General features: G+C 54.1%; 8 protein-coding genes across 8 annotated transcripts in view; 7 read left to right on the top strand and 1 right to left on the bottom strand.

Moving 5' to 3' along the window:
* Positions 1-368: 368 nt before the first annotated feature.
* UMAG_03847 (nitrate reductase) lies at positions 369-3,320 on the top strand (the record flags this gene model as incomplete). The annotated part of the gene is made up of 1 exon (XM_011391977.1): positions 369-3,320. One exon carries the CDS (start codon positions 369-371, stop codon positions 3,318-3,320), a length of 2,952 nt encoding a protein of 983 aa, XP_011390279.1.
* A 781-nt stretch (positions 3,321-4,101) lies between these two features.
* On the top strand, positions 4,102-6,258 carry UMAG_11103 (60S ribosomal protein uL3; the record flags this gene model as incomplete). The annotated part of the gene is made up of 3 exons (XM_011392041.1): positions 4,102-4,116; positions 4,995-5,071; positions 5,175-6,258. The coding sequence occupies 3 exons, from the start codon at positions 4,102-4,104 to the stop codon at positions 6,256-6,258; spliced, it is 1,176 nt and encodes a 391-aa protein (XP_011390343.1).
* A 740-nt stretch (positions 6,259-6,998) lies between these two features.
* On the top strand, positions 6,999-8,096 carry UMAG_03845 (uncharacterized protein; the record flags this gene model as incomplete). The annotated part of the gene is made up of 3 exons (XM_011391976.1): positions 6,999-7,143; positions 7,627-7,950; positions 8,050-8,096. The coding sequence occupies 3 exons, from the start codon at positions 6,999-7,001 to the stop codon at positions 8,094-8,096; spliced, it is 516 nt and encodes a 171-aa protein (XP_011390278.1).
* Positions 8,097-8,707: 611 nt separating this feature from the next.
* Positions 8,708-10,330, top strand: UMAG_03844 (uncharacterized protein; the record flags this gene model as incomplete). The annotated part of the gene is made up of 1 exon (XM_011391975.1): positions 8,708-10,330. One exon carries the CDS (start codon positions 8,708-8,710, stop codon positions 10,328-10,330), a length of 1,623 nt encoding a protein of 540 aa, XP_011390277.1.
* Positions 10,331-10,542: 212 nt separating this feature from the next.
* UMAG_03843 (uncharacterized protein) lies at positions 10,543-13,824 on the bottom strand (the record flags this gene model as incomplete). The annotated part of the gene is made up of 1 exon (XM_011391974.1): positions 10,543-13,824. The coding sequence occupies one exon, from the start codon at positions 13,822-13,824 to the stop codon at positions 10,543-10,545; it is 3,282 nt and encodes a 1,093-aa protein (XP_011390276.1).
* A 1,102-nt stretch (positions 13,825-14,926) lies between these two features.
* Positions 14,927-18,172, top strand: UMAG_03842 (mRNA splicing protein SYF1; the record flags this gene model as incomplete). The annotated part of the gene is made up of 1 exon (XM_011391973.1): positions 14,927-18,172. One exon carries the CDS (start codon positions 14,927-14,929, stop codon positions 18,170-18,172), a length of 3,246 nt encoding a protein of 1,081 aa, XP_011390275.1.
* Positions 18,173-19,640: 1,468 nt separating this feature from the next.
* Positions 19,641-23,969, top strand: UMAG_03841 (bifunctional endoribonuclease/protein kinase IRE1; the record flags this gene model as incomplete). The annotated part of the gene is made up of 1 exon (XM_011391972.1): positions 19,641-23,969. The coding sequence occupies one exon, from the start codon at positions 19,641-19,643 to the stop codon at positions 23,967-23,969; it is 4,329 nt and encodes a 1,442-aa protein (XP_011390274.1).
* A 539-nt stretch (positions 23,970-24,508) lies between these two features.
* The window catches only part of UMAG_15007 (rRNA-processing endoribonuclease), a gene marked incomplete at both ends in the record, with an annotated part of 1,363 nt that continues 617 nt past the window's right edge, over positions 24,509-25,254 (top strand). The window contains one exon of the mRNA XM_011392058.1: positions 24,509-25,252. Coding sequence (XP_011390360.1) covers positions 24,509-25,252 — 744 coding nt within the window. The remainder of the gene's footprint in view (positions 25,253-25,254) is intronic.

Genomic DNA, 25,254 nt, shown 5'->3' with positions numbered 1-25,254 from the left:
GCAAATTTCTTGAGCGTCAGCGTACGACGTTGCCGTTAGAAGCCACGCGACGCCGTTAGGTCACTTGGTGAATAGTGAGAACAGTCTCGATCACTCTGTTTGCGCTCGATTACTTTGCAAGCCCTTACACACTTGTTGCTCTCCTTCTGCTAGCTTGTGCGTCGCAAGTGGCGAGCTCTTCCTTGAGACCGTTTACAACAGTGCGATTCAAACGCAAAGGCATCAGCATCTTAGCTTGCTTCCCCGCAATTTTGGTCAAGCGTTCGGCGTCATTTGATTCTCTCACGCTCAGCTAAACGGCTTGAGTATTCTTTCTTTTCCCCATCCCCATCGCTCTCTCACTTCCACCACACGAGCAGTTAGGAAAGATGACGATCTCCACAACCTCGAGCTCTACATCATCAAAGACATCCTCTGAAAAGGGGGACGACTTGAAAGGTTTCTCATCGTCGTCATCACCGGCATCCTCGCGATCCTCGTCGGCTACCACACCAGAGCCTTCGAGTCCGACCGTCTTGGCGGCAAAGACCATCGAGTCGATCGATCCCTTTCAGCCTCGCAAGGACTACAACGAGAATGTCCTACCCGCCATCCCAGCCACGGAGGCGGTGCAACCATTGACTAGTGACGCCAACACTCCGGATCACTGGATCGCTCGAGATGAGCGCATGATCCGTCTCACTGGCAAACATCCCTTCAACAGCGAAGCACCTCTCTCAGAGCTCTTTTCCAAAGGGTTTCTCACTCCTCAGAACCTCTTTTACGTACGTTCGCACGGTGACACGCCGCGGGTTACTCGTGAGCAAGCTGAAAACTGGAAGCTCAAGGTTCATGGTCTCGTAGAGCAAGAGGTTGAGCTCAGTATCAAGGATCTCAAGGAAAAGTTTCCTACAGTCACCCTCCCCATCACCCTCGTATGTGCCGGTAACAGACGAAAAGAGCAAAACATGGTCGCTAAAGGCCTCGGTTTCAACTGGGGCGCCGCGGGTGTCTCGACGGGTCTATTTACCGGAGTCTACCTCGCCGACATTCTCGATTACTGCAAGCCCAAGAATCCACTTCTCTCTTCTTTCCCTTCATACGATGTGGCTGTGCCTGGTCGGGCCAGACATGTCGTCTTTGAGGGCGCCGACGAGCTGCCTAAGGGAAAGTACGGCACTTCGCAGCGACTCAACTGGGCGCTCGACAGGTGCAAGGGCATGCTGATCGCTTGGGGTCTCAATGGTGAAGACCTCTCTCCGGATCATGGCTACCCTTTGCGTCTCGTAGTGCCAGGTCAGATCGGTGGCAGAATGGTCAAGTGGCTCGAGCGCATCGAAGTTTCGGATCGCGAGAGCCAGCATCATCTGCACTTTCACGACAACAAGGTGCTTCCCACCGAAGTGACCGCCGATCAGGCCAGAAGCGAAATGCACTGGTGGTACGATCCAAAGTACATTATCAACGATCTCAACGTCAATGCTGCCATCTGCTCGCCTGATCATGATCAGGTCGTCAATGTTGCCGAACCATCTACGTCCAGTCCGCAGATGCTCCCTCTTGAAGGCTATGCGTACACGGGCGGTGGCCGTCGTATCCACCGAGTCGAAATCTCACTCGACGATGGTCATAGCTGGAAGTGTGCCTCGATTCACTACCCTGAAGATCTGTACCGCATGTATCCGATCCAGGGGCACGAGTACTTTGGCACGCTGGATCTCAGCGCCACCGAAATGAGCTTCTCCTGGTGCTTCTGGCGTCTCGATGTCGATGTGCAAGCGGACATCATCGCCAAGGATGTCAAGGTGATCTCGGTTCGAGCGCTGGACGAAGGTCTGGCGACTATGCCCCGCGACATGTACTGGAACGCCACTTCGATGATGAACTCATGGTGGTTCCGCGTCGCTGTGCATCGCGAAGGCGAGAACGGCAACCAGATCCGCTTTGAGCATCCGACGCTCGCCGGCAATGCCCCTGGCGGCTGGATGCAGAGGATGAACGAGGCTGGTCTCAACCCTCGCTATCCTCAGTTTGGCGAAGCCAAGGCCGTCGAGTCTTGCAAAACGGATGCGAACACACTAGCCGCGGCCAAGGAAGCCAAAGTGGACCCGAAAGCGATCATGATCGACCCATCCAAAGCTGATACCATAATCACGGCCGCCGATCTGGCTGCTCACGGTGATGGCGAGGGACCTGAGCCGTGGTTTGTCGTCCACGGTCATGTCTATGACGGGACTGGCTTCTTGAAAGACCACCCCGGAGGAGATCAATCGATCCGTCTTGTCGCCGGAGAAGACGCTACCGAAGATTTCATGGCAATCCACTCGATGGACGCCAAAAAGATGCTTCGAGATTTCCACCTCGGTAGACTCGAGAAACAAGATGCAGCGCCTCCTGCAGCCACCACGGAGGGGGAAGTCTTGGATCTCAGCAAGCCGTTCCTCGATCCCAAGAAATGGCGAGCTACACGACTCGTGAGCAAGCAAATCATCTCACCAGATGCGAGGATCTTCCGCTTTGCTCTAGGAAGCGAAGATCAAGAGCTTGGGCTTCCCGTGGGCCAGCACGTCTTCGTGCGTGTGCGTTCGAAAAACGCAAGAACAGGCGAGACAGAGATGGTACAAAGAGCTTACACACCATACAGTGGTAACACACAGCGTGGCTTCTTGGACATCTTGATCAAGGTCTACTTCCCGAGCGATGCAGCTGCTACGTCGGCACCCGCATTCGAAGGAGGAAAGATGACGATGCTTCTCGAAAAGATCGATGTGTCTTCGCCCTCAGACGATCTGACGATCGAACTCAAGGGACCTCTTGGATCCTTCACCTATCTTGGTCAGCAGCAGATCCGCTGGAAACCCGCCAGCGCGGTGCGTCGCGTTCGCAAGCTCGCCATGATCGCCGGTGGATCGGGCATCACGCCCATCTGGTCGACCCTCAAAGCGATCGCCGACGAAGTGCTCGATGCCTCGAATCCTTCGAGCCCTGCTTTAGACCCCATCCAGATCTGGATCGTGTACGGTAACCGCACGGAACAGGATATCCTGATCCGCGAAGAGCTAGAACGCTTGCGAGTAGCGTTGAAAGGCAATCTTAAAGTCTGGCATGTGCTCAGCAATTGCACTCCTGAAAACGAAGCCAACTGGAGTATGGGCCGCGGCCATATCACTGCCAATGTCCTTAGGACGCACCTGCCACCACCACCGGCAAAGCCTGCTTCGGAGGACGAGCTCGAGGATACTTTGGCGCTGGTCTGCGGTCCCCCTCCGATGGAAAAAGCTGTCTCGGACGGTCTCAAGCAGTTGGGCTGGGACCTGCAACGTTGCGTCGTGTTTTTCTGATTTCATACGTTTGTTCTGCTCATTATTTGCAATCTTACCTAACCTACTTACTCGTGACTGTAAGTTATGGCGCTGACTGATTGTCGAGATAGGATCCAAAGGATTCAAAAGCGACAATCTTGACCATCATTCACGATTCACGATTCGTGATTTAGAGCAGCTCGACCCGGAGGTCAAAGAGCGCGCGAGGCACAGTCACGAGTCACAGAGTCGTGAGCATTCGTGATTGAACAAGCGCGAAGGCAAGAGGCACCGAGTCGTGAGAAACTCAAAGCCATGTTAGACCCTGACTTCACAAAGACCATCTCGCGCGTCGAAATGCGTGATTGAGCGAATCACGAATATCAGCAGAAGAAAAGTTCCCACGCTCATTGACTTTTTCAGCCAAAAACAGGTATTTTTCTCTTCACCAGGCTTTTTGTATTACATCACGAGATTAATGAAGCTTTTCTACTTTGCGACTACAAGCCCAATTAAAAACTTTCAAACGGTCTGGTTGGCTGGACAGTCCGAGCTAGGAGAGCAGTCAAAATTGTGAAGCAGCAGGCAAGGCCACAGAGGCATTGCTAGCGAGAGGAAGAACTAATCGAACAGGCCGACGAGATGGCCAAGCTTGAGACAGTGTAGGTGACAAAATTGACTGCCTGTGTTCGACCCGGAGGTGCAAACTCAAACGAGCAGCCACAGCAAGCCAGCGAAGGTCGAGCTTAGTCTCGAGTCGAGTTTCACATACACGTCTCTCTTCTCGCTACGACATCCTCAAGATCCACATCAGGTCACAATGTCCCACTGCAAGGTAAATATCATGACTACTTGACACCAATCTCTACGAGGCTGCGGCCCGGCTACGACTCCAGCATACCGGCAGCATTTGGACGGAGAGTCTATGGATGGTGCAACTACTCTGTTCGACATGATGGCAGAGGTCAAAGACATGGTCATCCGATCGTCACTTGCTCAGACTTTTCTGTGCCATACCGTAGATTTGGAAAGCTTGGAGAGCACGGAGGATTCGTATTTGCATTTGTAGCCGGGCAACACATACAGAGCACTCGCTCCTTCGACCGTCTTGAGCATGTCCCACCACCGCCAGATCAGTCCGGCAGCATGATTTACCAAACTAGCATGATAGCCGTTTAGCACGCAATCTGTTGCCACAGCAACGACGGAAGGATCGGATGACTTCCGATTGGTAGGAAAGTTGCAGATGCAGAAAGTAGATAGTAGTGGTATGGAACGTGGAGACATTCTGTTTGGCACCTGGCTGTCGCATGCCGAGCGCTTGACGATCTTAGCATCGAGGAATCGTGTGTTCACGAAGTTGCACACAACACCTTTTGCACGCTCAAATGTCCAACGTTCTAGCCGGACTCTCCCGCTCTGCATCGACACACCTCTTGCAGTATCCAACTCCATCTGCAGCAACTTTCAACCTTCCACCGATGCTGCAAACCATGCCGCTGCGATCACGTCTGGCGGATCGACCAAAGACGGAAACGAAGGAGAAACGAGGCTCTAGAATGCTCTTAGGTCGATGTACAGCTTTGCTGATGCAGCCTGGCGTTCGCCTGCTTTTCGCTTCTTTCCCCCTCTCTCTCTCTTTACTGCACCTACTTTGGCTTTGCTCCTCGATCTCCCGGGCTTGCATTGTCCGATGGTTGTTGTACTCTACAGTTCGAGCACCCACGACACGGTTCGTTGGGATTCCTTCCCCGCAAGCGTGCTGCCCGTCACCGCGGAAAGGTCAAGGCGTAAGTATTTTTTCTACAGATATCATTCATCCGTACATGGCTTTCTTTGCAGGTCACTAACTCTTTCCTCCATTTACCGCGCTTCGATGTATCAATCACACAGTTTCCCCAAGGATGACCCCAAGAAGCCTGTCCACCTTACCGCCATGATCGGCTACAAGGCCGGCATGACCCACATTGTTCGTGACCTTGACCGTCCCGGTTCCAAGATGCACAAGAAGGAGATTGTTGAGGCCGTCACTGTCATTGAGACTCCCCCCATGGTTGCCGTCGGTGTTGTTGGCTACGTCGAGACCCCCCGTGGTCTTCGCTCGCTCACCACCGTCTGGGCCGAGCACCTTTCGGACGAGGTCAAGCGTCGCTTCTACAAGAACTGGTACCGCAGCAAGAAGAAGGCTTTCACCCGCTATGCCAAGAAGCACTCCGAGAACAACGGCGCCTCGATCTCGCGCGAGCTCGAGCGCATCAAGAAGTACTGCACTGTTGTCCGTGTCCTCGCCCACACTCAGGTGCGCAAGACTGGCCTCAAGCAGAAGAAGGCGCACCTCATGGAGGTGCAGATCAACGGTGGCTCCGTCGCCGAGAAGGTCGACTTCGCCAAGGAGCACTTTGAGAAGACCTTTGATGTCAAGTCGGTCTTTGAGCAGAACGAGATCATCGACGTGATCGCCGTCACCAAGGGTCACGGTTACGAGGGTGTTACCGCCCGTTGGGGTACCAAGAAGCTTCCACGCAAGACCCACCGTGGTCTTCGTAAGATCGCCTGTATCGGTGCCTGGCACCCGGCCAACGTCATGTTCACCGTTGCTCGTTCGGGTCAGGACGGTTACCACCACCGTACCGAGATCGGCAAGAAGATCTACCGCATTTCGAACGGCGAGGACAAGACCTCGGGATCGACCGACTTTGACACGACTGAGAAGGCCATCACTCCTCTCGGTGGCTTCCCCCACTACGGTCTGGTCAAGAACGACTTTGTCATGATCAAGGGTTCGTGCCCCGGTGTTAAGAAGCGTGTCCTCACTCTGCGCAAGTCGCTCCAGGTGCACACCTCGCGCCGTGCTCTCGAGAACGTCTCGCTCAAGTGGATCTCGACCTCGTCGACCATGGGTAAGGGTGTCTTCCAGACCCCCGCCGAGAAGGACGCCTTCCTCGGCCAGCGCAAGATCAGGGCTCCCGTTGCCTAAGCGTTGTCTTTTCTTTCATATCTTTGTATTTTCATTCCTCATCGCATACATCCCCTCCCCCTTTCTTTCACAACACCTGCATCTGTCATGACTGCAACCCCCAAAAAATCTAAGCGATTACCTGGCTATCGTCCTTTCTCAAGTGTATCGAAGATTGTGCCTGATGAGATAGGACACTAGATCGCACTCATTCGATATGCCAGTGAGCACGTGAAGTACGCCTTGGGCGATGAAGCTGTTACTTGTGACTCGTGACTTTGTGAAAATACAGCATGTTAGACCTACATCTGATCAGTCACGAGTCACGACACTAAGTCACGATTCACGATTCACAATCACGAATTCAGATTTCAAGGACGGAATTGGCCGGACGAACAAAGCGGATGAATTCGCACACAGAAGAAACAGGAGCGGAGGCAGCAGAATAATCAATGAATCGTGAATATGACCGCACGCGCTACCCTTTTTTGAATTTCTCTTTCTCACTGGCCAGCTGAGGCTCAAATCGGAGAAAGTCGAATCACGAATTGGCAAGTCGCGATCTCTCGGGAGGGTGGATTACAAATGCCTCGCCAACCAAAGAGAGTTAGCCGGTTCGCACACACGCTCACAGACTGTCGAGACGCTGGTTGCTCGGCCCCGCACTTGAGTCGTGAGTTACGAGACCCACACGCCGCTCGTCACGATCATCGTTGTTCCGCTTTATCACCATCATTCAACTCGGTCCCAACTACACAATGATGCGCGCAATGCTCCCTACTCTCCAGCAGCCATTGCGGCTCTCGATGGTCGCCCGCAACCCACAGCTGCGCATGATCGCTGGCGGATCGCGAGCCTTCCAGACAACTTCTTCAGGCAAAGCTGTTGCTGCTTCGAGACAGGGTCGTAAGTATCCTCCATTCTCGATTCCGGCTGAGACAAGGGCTATCAGAGAAAGGCTCCAAATGTGGATGAATAGGAGACAGCAGTAACCGGGGAATATTGTGGTCAGCAGCACAGCTTGTGTGATGGACGTCGAGGTTCTGTCGTGACAGGACAGGGCGCCGAGGCAATAAGGTCGGGTCGATTAGCAGCCTGCTGCTTACAACAGCGGGCTGGTGTTGATTGGTGCATTCAAATGCAACCGATAGAGAAGCAAGCGAATGCATGTCAAGAACAACTCTCGCTCTGCAAGGGGAATTGTTCCTCGCAAGTGGCCTTCGTTCGCCGTCTCATGAAAAACAACCAGATCTGTGCTGTATAACACTGGAGACTCGACATGACAGTCAAGCGTTATTCACTGCACCGCCTCCAGCAACGCTGAGCTACATTATTCACACAATTTAGCATACTGACTTTGTCTCCTTCGCATCTCCATCCTCACCACAGCATACGTCAAGGGCACCGTCAACGACCCAACCCCCTTCCCCGAGCCCAACGCTTCACACGGTTCCAACCACTGGGCATTTGAGCGGGGACTCTCTGTTGCGCTCGTTCCTCTCGTCGCTGCTGGTTTCGCCAAGCACGGTTCGTCGGCGATCCTCGACGGCGCGCTCGCACTTTCACTTGTTGTCCACTCTCACATCGGCTTTGATTGCATCTTCGCCGACTACCTGCACAAGCGCAAATTCCCCATCGCCGGCCCTCTCGCAACGTGGTCGCTGCGTGCTGCCACCTTGGCAACCCTTTACGGTCTTTACGAGTTCAACACTAGTGAGTTGTCGCCGACACAGAGAGACGGTGATGGATTTCAGCGGAGAGAAGCTGACTTGCTGACTGACTGTTGTGTATTCCTCCTTCTGCTTTCCTTAGATGACGTCGGACTCACCGAGTTGATCGCCAAGGTCTGGACTGCTTAAAATGGCAGAGATCTGGTAGGGTCTCTTGTGTCTTTCCATGCTCGCAGTTAATAGCGTACCCTAACTTAACATTTCGCTTGGCTGCACGCCGTGAGACGTGTGCTCGTTGCGAGAGTCAGGCGGTAGTAGTAGCATTTAAAGCGTCGGTTCGTGCGCAGCTTTACCGTCCTTGTTCAAACGAGACGAACAAGCCAAGTGAAGTCACGAGTTGAGCAGTCATGAGTTTAATAGAAGCACGAATCGTGAATCGTGAATCACGCACGACGGATGCACGATGAAGATAGCTGATTGTGAGATCACAGAATCCGACAGGTGAAAATCGAGAATTCTGCGCAGACCCTGAACTCCACACGCTGTGCAGAAAAAAGTCACGAGTGTCGAAAGTTTCGAAAAGAAACGAAGAAAAGCGTGAAGCGGACCTACATAGAGGTTTCGCTTGCCATCAACATCACCATTATCATCAACACACGTTGAACCTGCCGCATTGCTTCGTCGAGCACCTTTGTTAAGCGGAACAAGGACGTCACAGACAAAGGTTCGATCAATCGGACCACCTGCCAACCTACATTAGCGGCCAGACAGCTCGTGTCCCGGCTCAAAACACGCCAGTCATGGTGAAACGCCGCAGGAAGACGCGCACCCACCTCAAGGGGCCAAACAACTCGGCTGCCACATCCACCTCTGCGCCGAAATCATTCATCATACGCACCGGCAAAGTAGCACGATCCGTGTCCAGCTTGGTGCAAGACACACGAAAAGTGATGGAGCCCAACACGGCAACGCGACTGCGAGAGCGCAATTCGAACAAGCTCAAAGATTTTATCAGCATGGCTGGTCCGATTGGCGTTACTCATCTGCTGATCTTCGGTCAGACGGATGCGGGGACGAATCTGCGCATCTTGCGTGCTCCGCGTGGACCGACACTGACGTTCCGGGTGAACAAGTATGCTCTGTCCAAGGACGTTCAGGCGAGCAGTCGTCGACCTGCTCCGCCAGGTAGCGAGTTTGTCACGCCGCCTTTGCTGGTGCTCAACAATTTCGGAGGAGAGGAACGACAGATCAAGCTGCTCGTAGCGACATTCCAGAATTTGTTCCCACCGATCCAGGTGCAATCGATGAAACTCAGTCAAGCACGAAGAATCGTTCTGCTCAACTACAACTCGGCCACCGGTACAATCGATTGGAGACACTACCTCATCTCGGTCCGACCCGTCGGTGTATCCAAATCGGTTCGAAGGGTGGTTGAAGGCTCGCGTTCCACCTCGCGCTCTTCGCGCGCCAAGCTGCCGGACCTGTCGTCCACCCAAGACATTTCAGACTATGTGCTTGGTCGAACCACGTCCACCTCTTGCACCAACGGCGAGTTCGAGACCGATGCATCCGAAGCCGAGTCTGAAGCCGAAGACGTCGCTGATCCACGCAACAAGGTTCATCTTCACGACCGCTATGTTGGTCGAGGCAATGCGGCCAACACGCAAAAAGCGGTGCGTCTGCGCGAGATCGGGCCTCGAATGGAGCTCAAGCTGGTCAAGATCGAAGAAGGATGCAACCAAGGAGCGGTTCTATTCCACGAGTATGTGAAGAAGACGGCGCACGAGGAAGCGCAATTGCAACGTGAACACATGGAGAAGCTCAAGCTGCAAAAGCAGAGGAGGGAGCAACAGCAGGAGAATGTGGAGAGAAAGAAGCACGACAAAGCCGAACTTCGAAAGGCCAGTCGAAGGAATGCTGGACTCGGCTCTGAAGATGACGCCACCGACGGCTCGCATGACGAGCAAGAGGAAGAAAATGACGAGGAGGAAGATGAGTTTGCGTATGAAGACCAATATGGTGATCACGCAAATGACGACCAGATTGACGAAGACGAAGAACTATTCGACGATGCTCAACTGTCTTCGGACAACGACCGAGAGCAAGACGACGACGACGACGATGACGACGATGACGACAATGACGATCCACCCACATGGATCCCTTCACGCAGCGCATCAGGCGGCTACGACAATCCTCCTGGCGTCGACCCTCACTCGGACGATTCCGACCTGGAACCCATCCCGTTAGGCGGCATGCAGCACGACTACAGCAGCGCCGAAGACTGGCCCGAATACTCCGACGACGACGACACACCAGCACCGTCAGCAGCAACAAACCAATCCAAGTCCACCGCCGCCTCCAAGACTTTGTCCAAACCCAAATTTGCCGCAGCATCACAGCGCAAAAAAAGCCGTCGATGAACGCGGAATGTTCAGCCGTTTCACATTACAACCATGCAAACTCAGATATCATCTGCACATCTCCTGTCCCGCTTGGTGCGTTGAGGTGTGCAAGTCCATGTTCTTTCTTTTGTTTTGAATCGAGGGCACGCAGATGTGAGTGGGTGTCTTAGCAGAAGGACCGACATCTGTGGCCCCCTCAAAGGCGCATTCCCAATTGTGCACTAAGCCTCTCAAGCAGCGTCCTCCAAGCCTTCTACCGTCTTCAACAGCTCCGTGAGCTGACGATACAGCTTCAATATAACAAGCTGATCGATCGGGTTCATGCCCTGCAGCAGCTGCTGCTGCTTGATAGACTCTGGCTTTGTGTCCGCACCGTCTTGCATGCTCGCTTTGCGCTTTCCCTTGCCCTCTGTGCTGGCAGCCATCGTGCCGAAATTCTGCGCCATCCGACTGATCTTACCCAGCGCCTTTCTCAAATCTTTCAGTTCGAGCTTGATCGCATAGAGCGCGATTTTTTTTGCGTTGCTAGTAGACGGCTTGTAAGTTCCGATGGTCACATCTAGCCCGCCGAAGAGTCCATGAACTGGCGTCGCAGCGGTTGCTGAATCGCCACCGAGCACGGCTTTTGACGTCGGCGACGAGGATGCAGCGAATCCTTCGCGCAGGATCCTCACAGCACGCGCGTAAATCTGCAGCGCAGTTGAGACCAACAACGACGCAGAGATCTCGGTCGAGGGGTCCGACTGACACGTGGGGCAGTCGGCCGAACACGCGCATTGCGCTGTAATAGCCTGCGACGCCGTGAGCGTGAGCTGAATTGTGTCGGTAGCATAGCTGTTCTTCGAGCGCTGAGATGAACAAGACGCATCAGCATTGTCGCGGCTGTTGGCCTTGTGAGGATCCGTCTCGCGAAGAACCTGCTTGACACTGAGCAGCGCAACGCTCATATCGCATAGACACGTGCACCCTTTACCGCTTGGATTCGGAACGCAGTGCACCTTGTTGGGGTGGTGCGCATGCGTGGCCGCATGTCGCTTGCGTTCACCGTCGAGTTGCGGAGCAACAGCACCTCGAACTGAGGCGGATGTGGACAGCGGCCCCATTTCGATGGCTTCGTTCGATAGTGTCTCGCTCTCGCTAGATGCCTTGGTCGCAGATTTCGCGTATGACATGCTTGTGTTGGAACAGCAGCTCTTAGCTGACTCGCTGGACGTAGATCGTTCTGGCACCGTCTCTTTTGTTTCGTCTTTGACTTTATTGGTGCAACACGAATTCAGCTTCTGAGGTTCTGTGTTTGTTGGTGCCATTGACTTGGACGAGCAGCACGAGGCTTTCTGCTCTTGTGAAGGCTCTTGTAGTTGCTTGTGTTTGGCGTCAGGTGGGGACAGCGAGGCTGTCGAGGTGGATTTGGATGAGCAACAGCTGCTTTTCGGGCTAGCACTGTTTGCTTGATCCTCGACTAGTCCTGACAGCGCATTGGTCAAGGGTTTTGCCACGGGCAGCGTGGACCAGCCCAAACCAGTCTCTGTAGCGGCAACCGTGTGTTGAATCTGGCCTTGTCCCATTCCGGCATCTGCACCCCTTGGCCATGGTTGAGTAGCGCTAAATGTGGGTCTACGCGATCTTTCAGATACCTGCGTGCGAGAGGGTTCTACAGGAGATGCATGTTCAGAGCCACTTGGGCGACTGGCCATGCCACTGCTGTTGCTCGAATCGGCCACTACAGGCTGCACTGCGCTGATCGATGGGAACATCATGGAGGCGAGCTCAGACGAGGGAGTGGCAGATACACTGGCGGTGGCCGAGCCAGGTCCCAAGTCGGCACCATTGATGCCGAGATCCCACCAGCTGAAGTCGGCAGGCACGGCAAAGCTGAGACCTGGCTGCAGGATTGCACTCCTCATAGCCCACTCTTCGACCGAAGAAGCTGTCAGCTGATTCGTTGCACTTGAATCGGCAGAGCTGATCATTTCGAAGGGTAGGCCGAGTCCATAATTGCTGGAAGCAGTTGGCGTACCCGAGGCGGATGTGGCATTGGAAAATGGTTGCATCTGCATCTGCATCTGCTGCTGCTGCAAAAGCTCAGCAGGAGAGATCTCAAGCGTATCGAGCGACTGCAGAAACGCGGCGACGGACAGGTCGTCGAGAGAAGGCAACTTGGCTGTAGGCGAAGAGGAGCTGACATGTGACTCTGAAGCGCGTGGAGGTTGGTCGTTTGCGTACGAAGAAGCAGCATAGGCAGGCGAATTCGCAGAGCAAGGCGTCGTCGTTGTGTCGGATGGAGTCATTGCAAAGTTGCCTTGAAGTTGAGACCAGAGCTTGGGTGCAGATGACATTCTAGACCTAATGGAGTTTGAGCTGGGCACCATGGGCGTCTGCATCGGGCTTGCATATGAGCCGAAAGACTGGCTTGGGACAAAGGCTGCTGGACTGTGATCTTGCGGCGTGTTCCAATGATGTGCCTGTTCGCTTTGTGCAGGAGACATTGGCAAGCTGTGTTGCATGGGGTTGTAGTCTGCATTCTGAAGTTGCTGAAGCGCCGGGGAGGTTGCAAATGGAACCCTATCTTGAGTGGCAGCCGATGAGTTGAAGGAGGCGAGATTGCCAGCCTTGCCCTTTGCAGCAGGTTTACTAACAGAGCTGCTGGCCAAGTGATTGCGTTTTGGCTTGGGCTTAGCCTTGGCTTGTGCTACGGGTGAGAAGGTTGATACGTCCAATGTCGACTCCTGACCCTCGTCAACTTTGCGTTTCTTAGGTCGACCTATAGGTGCTCGTGCTGAGTAGACGCACTGAATTGCGTCGCTGTTGCACCGTTCACAGCCCCCGATCTCCGGAAGCGTGCCGCTACACTTGAGCTTGCGGTTGCGACACGCTTCGCAGGCGGTGCGGATGATGAGACCGAGTTTGGCAGCATCGCCTTGTGTGTATATCTGACCGTCGGGGCCGAGGATGTGATTAGATTTGGGTTCTACGCTTGGGGTGGTGCTGACATGGACATGAGGCGGGAAAAAGTCGTCGTCGAGCATTCTGTTGGCACTTGAAGGCGAAGCAGATGAAGCTGCCTTTGCTGACAATGACTGACGCGAAGCTTTCACTGGAGCCTTGTTTGCATCAAAGTGCTTGAATGGGTGCTTAAAAGCAACTTTGGCAGCAGCTGAGGGTCCATTTGGTGTAGGAGGCGAATTCAACGACTCGAAACTAGAAGAACCTGAAGAGAGACGGCTTCTGGAAGGGCCCGACGTTGATTTGTGCGAAAGTGGTGCCGGCTGACTGTTCGCTGTGGCTGGTATCTCGAGTTGAGGCGGCTCATCCGGCTTTCGAATGGGAGCTGTCAGAGCTGATAGCGATGATGAGGGTAGTGATGGACAGGAACCAGGAAGACGAGACTGAATCGGTCTGGCCGATATCTTGGAAGCCGAAGCAGACGACACTTTGTCATCAGATCGGATCGCCCGGATCGTCTGGGTAACCACCGACTGCGAGAGGGGTTGGGATCTCACAGTCTTTGCCATTCTTCCAAGTTCGTGTTCGCAAGGAATTTGCAGCGTAGGCGGCTGCAGCTCGGGTTGCGTAGAACAAGACTCACCCGTAGTGATGCTGCGTCAGTATGCTAGCCAAGACAACGAGCTGTTTGGAGCGTTCCTGGGCGTGCACAGGCTATCGAACCCTGCTCGTACTGACTGCACCGGCAGCCGCTTGAGTCTTGTTGCGGACTTTCCACCGACAGTCGTGAGTCACCGAGTGTACCGCAAAGCTCGCAATCGTGAATCGGTGCTTGTTGGTTGTCGGTCAAATTGGCAGAGGTTAGAGACAGTCAGACCCCCACCTCGGAGCCTTTTTTCACTAACTTAGGGTATTAGGCCACAAGCCAGAGCCTAGCGTGCTCGCCAAATTGCCTCTCTTGCTCCTCCGTATCTTTGTTCCAGATCGACAAACCTGACCCTTTTGCCTTTTGGCTTCTGGAGATGATGCTTCCATGCGATCTCTTCTGTGCTGCTCCGGAATATGGTGGTTCAGCTGGTAACACTAGCAAGCAACGGCGAAGATGATACGAAGATTTGGGTTGGCAGAGTAAGCCCAACTCGGCTCTCTATCAAGTCGGAGCCTTTTTTTTTCTTTCTTTTTTTTTGGTCTCCCTTTGTTCGCTTGGCGGCTTGTGTGGTGGACGTTCTCATGTTCTCGGCCCGAGGGTCCATAACGCGTGGAGAAAATAGAATTCGTGATTCGTGATTGGGATTAGGCGTGTGCGTGTGTGCGTGTGTGCGTTGCGAGAAGTAACTTAGTAGCAGCGCACTTTTCAAGGGCCGCTCGTGCTTCTGCTTCGTGCTTGGTCCGGCCAAATTCTGAATCACGAATCACGAATCACGAATCGTGAAATTCTTGGACCTAAGTGCAATTCCGGTCTAACATAATTTTCCGTTCGCCGTGCGCGTCAGGCAGTTCGCGAATCGGAAATGGTGAATGAAAAGGGCCAACGCAACAAAGCTTCGAATCCATCGTTGTCCATGTCGATGAGAGACTTTTGTGCCTGCTTTCCAGCCCACGCTCTCATACCCATCAGCATAGCGCAGAAGCAAGGCCGGATCGCACACTTCCCACCAGCTCTTGGCCACCATGCCGCCAAAGATGCGGTCCAGCCAAGAAAATGTGGCTGTGTCGTCGGATGCCACAATCCAAGCATCTTCTGCATCTTCACCACTTCAAGATGCCATGGCAGCCGTGACGTCGCTTTTCCCGCTCACCTCACCCTTTCCTGATCCAGCTAAGGATGACACGCTCATACCCGCCGCCGATATTCTGCTCGAGCAGGAGCTGCTTCGTAATCCGGACAACTTTCGCTCGTGGTCCTCCTACATTGATCACATCATCAATACCAACGTCGTCAAACGTCCACCACCAGACGTATCTCTCACCACCTATCAGGCTGCACTTTTAGGGCCTCTTGCTAGCAGTACGCAGCGCACAGCGTTGCGGCGTCTCACGAGTATCTACGAGCGTGCACTAGCTCAGTTCCCAACACGCTACTCGCTTTGGCGCGACTACCTGCAGAATCGCTCACGCTTCGTACTGGGCGATCCAAAAGGCGGCTCCGATGCCAAGCGCAAACGCGATCTGCAGGCTGCTCGCGAGAAGCTTGACTTTGGTCCAACATTGATTGACTCGGTGGAAGACGAAGACTTCGGGTCGGCCTACAGGGGTGGTCTCGACGGCACCGTTGGCTGGCAAGAGTGGAAGAGCTTGGCCGCACTTTATGAGCGCGCTCTCATGTGGCTTCCTACCATGCCACGACTGTGGCTTAGCTATCTATCCATGTTCATCCATCCACAATGCCCTCCGATCCTTTCATTCACCCACGCACGCCGCACGTTTGATCGCGCATTAAGGACCTTGCCTGGATCGCTGCATCTCAGAGTATGGAAGGTGTACCTCAAGTGGGCAGAACGCCGCGGCGGAGAAACGTGCCTAAGAGTATGGCGACGCTACCTCCGAGTCGACCCTTCGTTGACAGAACGGTACGTGTCCATCCTCCTGGCGCAAAGAGAGGATCAAGATGAGCCAGAAGGTGAAGAGGAGGAAGCGGAGGACGATGCGCAAAGTGACCGCTCAAGGAAGCAATCTGGCTCCAAGGCACTCGAGGCATCCAAACTTCTCCTCGGGCTCGCTCGAAGCGCCATGGATGGGACGTACGTGAGCCCAGAAGGCAAAAGTCCATTTCAACTCTTTGTTGAATGGCTCGAACTAACCGAAAAGTACCCGGAGGAGATCGGCCTGGATCCGGAAGAGGAAAAGAAATACCTACAGCATAGCGTTGCTTTGACATCAGACAATGGCATGACAAATGCTCGGCGGGCGCCAAGACACATTCAGGGCAAAGGGACAGCAGCTCGTGAGATTGCAAAAGCATCGTCGAGCAAGCATCCTGAGACGGACGCTCTTGATCCTACCCGACTCAACGTGACGGCTATTATTCAGAAAGATGGCCTGGATAAATTCTCAGATCAGTCCGGTCGGCTTTGGACGGGACTGGCTACCTACTGGATCAAACGCGGCGAGTTTGATGTGGCACGCGACACGTTTGAAGCTGGTATCCAAACAGTCAAGACGGTTCGCGACTTTACCCAGATCTTTGATGCCTATGCAGAAACGAGCGAAAACGTGATTGCGTTCATGATGGACGAGCTGACAGAAGAGGGTGGCGACGAGGAAGCCGATGCGGAAGACCAAGAGGAGACCAGGGAAGACAAGGAAGCCGAGCTGGACCGACGCATGCAAGAGTTTGAAGAGCTCATCGAACGTCGACCCTTGCTGGTCAACGACGTTTTGCTGCGACGCAATCCAGACGATGTGCAAGAATGGGAGAAGCGCGTGATGCTGTATGGCGACAACGACGAAAAAATCATAGAGACGTATCGCGAGGCGATCCAAAAGATCAATCCACGCAAAGCCACGCCTAACTTCCACCAGCTGTTCCTCAACTTTGCCCAATTCTATGAATACGGAGGATCAGCAGGCCTGGCTAAGCGGATGGCCGAAGGCGTCGAGGGCCAGGAGGAAGAAGAGCAAGCGGAGCAAGTGGAGGGCGATCTCGAATCGGCACGCAAGATCTTTGAAAAGGCGATCACAATACCTTTTCGTCGCGTGGACGACCTGGCCGAGATCTGGTGCGAATGGGCGGAAATGGAGCTGAGGCACTCGAACTACGACGAGGCAATCCGCACCATGGCGCGCAGCGTCGCACCACCTCGCAACACCAAAGGCATCCAGTACCACGACGATACGCTCCCCCCTCAAACACGGCTGTTCAAGTCGCTCAAGCTGTGGAGCTTCTACGTTGATCTGGAAGAGTCATTGGGAGACGTGGAGAGCACCAAGCGTGTTTACGAAAAGATGCTCGAGCTCAAGATTGCCAGTGCACAAATCATCATCAACTACGCCGCCTTTCTGGAGGACAACAAGTACTTTGAGGAGAGCTTCAAGGTGTTTGAACGCGGCGTCGAGCTGTTCAGCTATCCTGTTGCTTTCGAGATCTGGAACGTTTACCTCAGCAAGTTTGTCAAGCGATACGGCGGGGCCAAGCTGGAACGTGCACGTGATCTGTTCGAGCAAGCGCTGGACAAGTGTCCTGCGCGCTTCTGTAAGCCGCTGATGCTCATGTATGGACAACTGGAGGAGGAGCATGGCTTGGTCAAAAGAGCGATGAAGATCTACGAACGCGCTACGCGAGCCGTTTCGACCGACGACCGGTTCGACATGTACGTCTTCTACATTGCCAAAGCGGCGGCCACGTTTGGGCTCGCAGCTACGCGACCGATCTACGAAAGAGCGATCGAGTCGCTGCCGGATCGGCAGACTGCCGAGATGTGCTTACGATTTGCCGCACTGGAGCGTAAGCTGGGCGAAATCGATCGGGCACGAGTGATTTATGCACACGCCTCGCAGTTTTGCGATCCACGCACACAGACCGACTTCTGGAAGGAGTGGAACCAGTTTGAGATCGAAACAGGATCCGAAGACACTTTCCGAGAAATGCTTCGGATCAAGCGCTCGGTGCAGGCACAGTTCAACACGGATGTCTCGTACATTGCTGCTTCGGCTCTGGCGTCAGCGCAGCAGAACCAAGCACAGCGTGGCGCACAGGGCTCAAGCAATGGACATGTGAGAGAGGATGATGTGGATGCTAGCGATCCAATGGCAAGAGTCGAAGCCGCCTCAAGATCAGCAGGCGCACGCCAGACTGCATTCGTTGCAGCCAGCACCGCAGCCAGCGGCGCTCGTTCTGCTGACACGACGATTGGCGACGTTGCAAAGAACGACGAGGTAGTTGGCGGCGATGACCAAGACGATCAAGACCTTCTGTAGTTGTGCGTGCAACATGCAAATCGGTGTATTCGCAATTAGTCAAAGAGGCGTCCACGTTGATTGCGATGCCGGAGGCTGTGTCGCAAAAAAGTTCATTTCACGATTCGTGATTGTGTATCACGAACGCCGTCGTCCGTGCTTGTCGACCAAAAGTCAAGAGTCGTGAGTAGTGAGTGAAGCGAGCCGCTGTCGACGTGTCCCTGTGCGATTCGTAAGTTATTTTAAACGACATGTGTTTGCATGCTTCTGCGTGCTTCTCCGCAACCACGAGTCGAGAGTGAGGCACATTCACGATTCTAGAGGTTGAGAAATCGCGAATGCCGTTTCCAGTCGTGAGTGTCAGACGCGACTCATGCCTTTCTCGGAAATTCGTGATTGTGAATCACGAATCACGAATCACGAATCACGAATGCAGCCAAACGCGGCGACAAAGCACGAAGCGCTCTCAAACCCAGCAAAGCGCTAACTTAGTTGACATTAATAAATATTAATAAAAAGCCGTCTTATTTGTTTTTTTATTTATTTATGTGGTTATTATAATATTAATATTGTTGTCAGAGAATAGCATTCGAAGGACCGTGAATCACGAATGGCTCAAACGCACACACAGCGGGTAAGCGAGCAAACCAAGCAACTCAAAACCACAAACTGAAATTACGCACAACCAATCGTGAATATTCGGCGCTGTGCCACTGTTCGACGTTTGGCTGCTCGACTGCCGATTGACACTCAGCCAAGAGATGTCACACTCCCAACTCACACTCATGACCCTCTGATGTCTGACGGGGGAAGCTGTCAACTGAACCATCATCACATTCATAATCACAGCACATTGAGGAAAAGTGATCGCATTTCTATCTGGTCTAGATCAGAAGCATCGCCATCATCTCGACCATCACGAGCATCGTCGCCACCGCCCTCGCCAACCATTGGCATCACCACCTGCTTTCTAACGCGTTCTCACGCTCACGCAGCCAACATCACTGTCTCTCTGCCGTCAATTTCATCTGATCCTCACTAAAACCCCACATCGTGTCACCTTTGACCCAATCTTTGCGGTTTATGGTTTGATTCCTTTCTCTTGTGCAATAACCCACCACTTCTCCTGACTGGGACTGCTGTGTTCCAACCTCCTCTGCATCCGACCGCTTCGATTTTCTCTTTTGCAACCTTGACACTCAACGAACACTCAGTTGTCCTCTACACGGCCCTCTCGTGCTCGTCACATAGCCTTTCTTCTTTTGTGGCGCCTTTTCACCCTTGTATCTTTCCGTCGATAGCTTCTTATGCTGACGGCTACCTCGAATCGCCTGACGTGGTAGATTGTTCGCAACCCGCCTGCTCCTCACAATTACCAACAGACCCAGCCACAAATTGGATCCTCTTCATCAGCTGCAGTACATCAGTAGTTCCACTCGCCATCTTGCTTGTCTCCGCTTAGTGGACGGCCTTGGCGCCGGTGGCCACCATGAAGCTTCCATATCTACCAAGGTCGCGTCAGCGACCACGGAAACATCACTTTAACCTCTCGCCAGCCTCGATACCACACCGACAGCTTACGTCCTCTCACAACAATGCATTCTTCCTCCAACTCATCATTTGGGCGCTCGTTTCCATCGTCTTTGATGCTTTCTCGAGCGCTTCCGCCGCAACTATGCGCGCGCCTGTTCCAGCTGCCGCCAGTTTGCCCAATGACCCAAATGCCAGCCTCGCCTCGGCCATCCCTCAACACGATCTGATCCCGTCTGCCAAGCATCATCAGCTTGCATCTGCCGGCTCACGTTTTCGCAGCATATCTTCGACGCGCCCTTCCTCAATATCCGACCTTGTCCTTGCCAACACCGTCGTGCTTACCACCGTCGAGGGTGGCCTTTATGCACTTCATCGAGAAACAGGCAAACATCTGTGGTCGCTCTCACCACATGCCAGTCATGAATCCGACTCGCTCTTGCGTCCTCTTGTTACTGCTCTGTACGGCAAGGAACAGAAATCGTTTGCCGAGATTGCTCAAGGCGGACATATCTTTGCATCCCCCCTCAGCGACTCATCTCCTCTGCTCAAAACGGGCGGCATCTACATTGTCGAACCATCGTCGGCTGGTGACATTTATGTGCTGTCCTCCGCTGGTGCGAAAGCCGGCGCCCCCTCGGCTACGAGCGGTGAGCCTGGCACAGTCCAACTGGACAAGCTCCCATTGACGTTGCCACAATTAGTCGAGCTAAGCCCATTCTCTTTTGCTGGAGACGACACACGTGTCTTTGTTGGGCAGAAGCAGACCACGCTCGTCGAGCTCAACATTGAAACTGGTGAGCTCGGCGCTGTCTTTGGAGGCCGACAAGCTGGCGTCTGGTGCGGCGCTCAAGCGCATGACCTCGATGTCGGCCTATCTGGATCTTCAGCGCGAGACAGCTCGAAAAGTGCCTCTTCCAACCCAGAGTCGTGCTTTGATGACGAACCAACCCTTTCCGGCTCATCGTCCAAGTCCACCTCGAAGCTGGCTTACATTGGCAGAACCGACTACACGCTCAACATTCACTCGCGCAACTCTCCCGAAGCGCTTCAGACGCTCCATTTCAGCACGTTTGCCCCCAACGCAGGTGACCGCGATGTGCAGATCCTCTGGACGCAAGCAGATCACCCCGATCAGCGCGCCATCTTCGGCATGCCCGAAGATGGCAGCGTCGTTTGCTTCAACCTTACAGAAGTTGACCGAGCTTCGCGCGCTTCCGATGTCTCCGATGATGCTCATCGTGCCCTTTGGTCGGCAGAGCTGCGTGCAAGTGTGGCTGGTGTCTTCGATGTCGTCTACCCAGCACCGCACCTGCAAAACACCAAGTCACTCAGTCGTCCCATTCTTGTCTCACATCCTCCCGCTCCGATCCATCGCATCTTCCCGCAGATCAGCGAGCAACAAGCCCAAGAACAAGATTCGCGCGACTTTCGCAACAGCCTGTCACCACGTCGTCGCTCGGCTTATCTCGGCATCGCTGGTGACAGTCTGTATGCCATGAGTTCGCATCGTTTCCCGCTCGTCGCCTTTACATCCAGGGCTGCCGCTGGTCTTCCCGATGGAATCAACTCACAAGCCGCCAGGGACTCCTGGCTACCTGGACTGCCCCCCTCACAGAAAGGTTGGGCAGACGAGGGCCAGCGCAAGTGCGCTTCGTTTGGATGTTGGCTTGGGAGCTACTCGCTGTACGTGGATTCCACAGCGGAAGGAAAATTGCGCGACTCGCTCTTGGGTTCGAATCCCACCCTCGAAATCGAAGCTGGCTCACCTCAGCTCAGCATAGGCGATCGCCCTACTTTTGGACCGGACAGCGCTTCCGCGGCCAACGATTCGGAGGAATCGCCTAGCGATCGAGCTTCGTCGACATCCACCACGCCGTCTGCATCGCCACAAACGCACAAGAAGACCTCCACACGGTCTCGAAGACCGGGCACTCGAGGTGTATCAGATCAGACATCATCCGACTCCAAGCTCCCACCACGCGATTCAACGGAGCGAGCAGATTCTACAGAAAGAAGCTGGAAAGCCCGCATGACCGTGGTGCTGCTCCAGGTCATCTTGGCACTAGTCATTGCTGTGCTCAGCGGTGTCACCTACCTCGGTTTGCAGGAGCAAAAGGTGCGAGCTGAGAGGCAAGCAGCAGAGATTGCCAAAGGTGTCGTCTGGATCCCCGTTCTCAAAGAGGACGAGGCAGGCTTTGGCGGAGAGGCGGTTACTGAAAAGATGCGCGCAGAGGAAAAGCGCCAGCTCCAACAAGCCATCGCACTATCCAGCAAAGACGCACTTGCTGTCGGTAGGCATGATGTCAAGAGCGCTCCGGCAAACGATGACGAGGAGGGCGAAGGCGAAGATCCTCACGACGGATCCGCATCAACAAACAAGAAGAAGCAAAACAAACGTCGACGCAGAGGCAAACGTGCAGGTGCTGCTGTCGCTGCCAAAGCAGCCAAAGTCAACGGCAAAGAGGGCAGCCCAGATGCTTCCGAGGCCGGGAAAGAAAGGGCAGCTGATGACGATGATGATGAGGAAGGTGTCGGTGACAAAATTAAAGCACAACTCAACGCTGGACAGGCCGGGACGAACAAGAGTCAGGAGGACGTCCTTGTGGCACCGTGGAAGCGTGCCAACAGCGCTGCTGCGCATGAAGGAACCGACGAGCGCGCATCTGTGAATATCTCTGATGCTTCCTCGTCCAACGAAAACGAACCAGAGACTCCGCGAAAAGGCATTCTACCTGCCAAGGCCAAGCCGGGCAAGGTCAACGGCTTGCGCATCTCAAATGCCGTCCTCGGCGCAAGCGATAGCCTGCAACGTACGCAGCAGCTCATGTCGCCGCAGCTCCGATCACCTCTGCTCAACACAGGTTGGGGCGGCTTTGAAGAGGAGGATGCAGCTTCGGTCGGCAGAGCTGCTGCGCAGATTGCAGCAAACGGTCAGAATCAGTTCGGCGGCTCTGCGCCCAACAACGGTGTCAGCACGTCTTCGCTCACCATCTCGGACGAGGTGCTTGGCTACGGATCTTCGGGCACTGTGGTGTTCAGGGGCACTTTCCAGGGCCGGGCTGTGGCAGTCAAGCGCCTACTTCGCGACTTTGTCCACGTTGCTTCAAAGGAGGTATCACTGCTAGAGTCGGCGGACAACCATCCGAACGTCATTCGCTATTTCTACAAGGAGCTCACGCCTAGCTTTTTGTTCATTGCGCTCGAGCTATGCCCTGCTAGTCTGGCAGAGGTGGTCGAACGGCCGGCCGACTACCGCGACCTTAGCAACTTGCTCGAACCCAAGCGCGCTTTACAACAGATCGCATCTGGTTTGCGACACCTTCACTCGCTCTCGATTGTGCATCGGGATATCAAGCCGCAGAACATCCTGGTGGCTACATCGACAAGCGGCAAGCATTTGAAGATGCTGCTGTCCGACTTTGGTCTGTCCAAGCGGTTGGACGGTATGGCGCAGACGAGCTTCTCGCAGACGGTCAACAACCCAGGAGGCACTGTAGGCTGGCGCGCACCAGAGATCCTGCGCGGCGACGTTAATCTGGATGCCGGATCCGAGTCCGAGTCATCGATGGGCAACAATCCAAGGTCTACCTCGAGTCGCGAAGAAAAGCAGCGTCTCACTCGAGCGGTCGACATCTTTGCGCTAGGCTGTCTCGCCTACTACGTGCTGTCCAACGGCGACCATCCGTTTGGCTCCCGCTTTGAGCGTGAGATGAACATCATCCGCAAGCGAGTCGATCTGTCGCGACTGGACGGTCTGGGCGAAGAAGGTCACGAAGCGCAGGATCTGGTGCTGAGGATGGTCTCCCACGACCCACGTCATCGTCCTTCTGCTGCTGAAGCGCTGACCCATCCGTACTTTTGGGACGCGAACAAACGGCTCAACTTCCTGCAAGACGCCTCTGACCGTTTCGAGATTATGGACAAAGATCCACCCACGCCCGCGCTGGTCTTGCTCGAGTCGAAAGCACGCAACGTATTGGGCACAGATTGGCATCGACGATGCGACAGGATGTTCCTGGAGAATCTCGGCAAGTTTCGAAAGTACGATCCGACGTCGGTACAAGACCTGCTGCGTGCCATGCGCAATAAGAAACATCACTATCAGGACCTACCTGGTACGCTCAAGAAGGTCTTGGGAAGTTTACCAGATGGATATCTAAACTACTTTACTCGACGGTTTCCCGAGTTGTTCCTGCACGTGTATAACACGATTGTCGACCAACCATTGATCAGGACCGAGCCCGTGTTCAGGGAGTACTTTCACTGTGCGGAGCCCGAACATTAGACCAACGGCCTAGGTACGATCGTGTTCTGCTCCATCTCCTTTGCCCAGTTTTCTGAAAGGTCACCCACCACTTTTCGCATGGCTGTTTCCATCACTGTATTTGTATCTTTTGCTGAGCGTTTCGCAAGATTGTATTCTGTCCATATCAAGGATGTGTGTGCGCCTGTGTATCTCTTTGAGCCTTCGAGTGGAGCTGAACGGGGTTAACAACCGCACCGTGATACACGATACTCACGGACGACGATTGTGGACAGACGGAGAGCGGGGTTCGGAAGTCGGAAAGAGTTTACGGAAGACAGGCGGATTTTTTTTTCGGCTTTGTGAGATGGAAATCGTGAATTTGGTGCTGCGTGCCAAAATTTGTTGATTATGGCATGGCAAGCCACGCTATGTTTTTTGACGCTCTCCATCATAACAGCTGCACGATCATCGCAAGCGTCGACACGAGTCCAAAAGAGGAGCGAATACGCTAGAGACCGACGTATTGACCACGGACATCACAGAAGTCAACACGCAACAGCATTTGAACTTTCGCAGGAATGGCAGTTTCAGCCTCCGCCGGCGCGGTGGCGTCGGACCCAAAGTCTCGCCTGCTCCGCTTCACAGGCCACCGCAACTTTCGACAGCGACTCATCCTATCGCTTATCTCACAACGCCCCGTGAGAATTGACTCTATTCGTCCGGACTCTTCTTCGCCTGGTATCCGAGATTTTGAAGCCAACTTTCTGCGTCTGATAGAGAAAATCACCAATGGCTCACATGTCGAAATCTCGTATACTGGTACATCGATCCTTCTGAAACCAGGCGTGATTGCGGGTGGAAAAGTGGTGCATGACTGCTCACTGACACGAGGGATCGGGTATTGGCTCGAATGGGTGGTGGTGCTGGCGCCGTTTGCGAAAAAGGAGATCGCCTTGACGTTGAGGGGTGTGACCAACATGGATGGGGATTTGGGCGTGGATACTATTCGAACGGTGACTCTGCCTCACCTCTCGCTGTTTTTGCCATTGGATACTGTATCGACGCTGGCGAGCTCGTTGGAGCTGCGCATTGCCAAACGTGGGTCTGCTCCGGGAGGAGGCGGAGAGGTCCACTTCCGGTGTCCGCTCATCAAGCATCTTTGCACGATCAACTTTACCGCTCCTGGTCGAGTTAAGAAGATTCGAGGCATTGCAACATGCACGCGCGTCAGCCCTCAGATGGCCAATCGACTCATCGACTCGGCGCGCTCAATCCTCGGACGTTTACATCCGGAACCTCTACTGATCGCCGACGTCTACCGCGG

Source organism: Mycosarcoma maydis, chromosome 10 (assembly GCF_000328475.2).
Source record: "Mycosarcoma maydis chromosome 10, whole genome shotgun sequence".
Lineage (NCBI taxonomy): Eukaryota > Fungi > Basidiomycota > Ustilaginomycetes > Ustilaginales > Mycosarcoma > Mycosarcoma maydis.
This window is presented reverse-complemented; position numbering and strand designations above follow the sequence as displayed.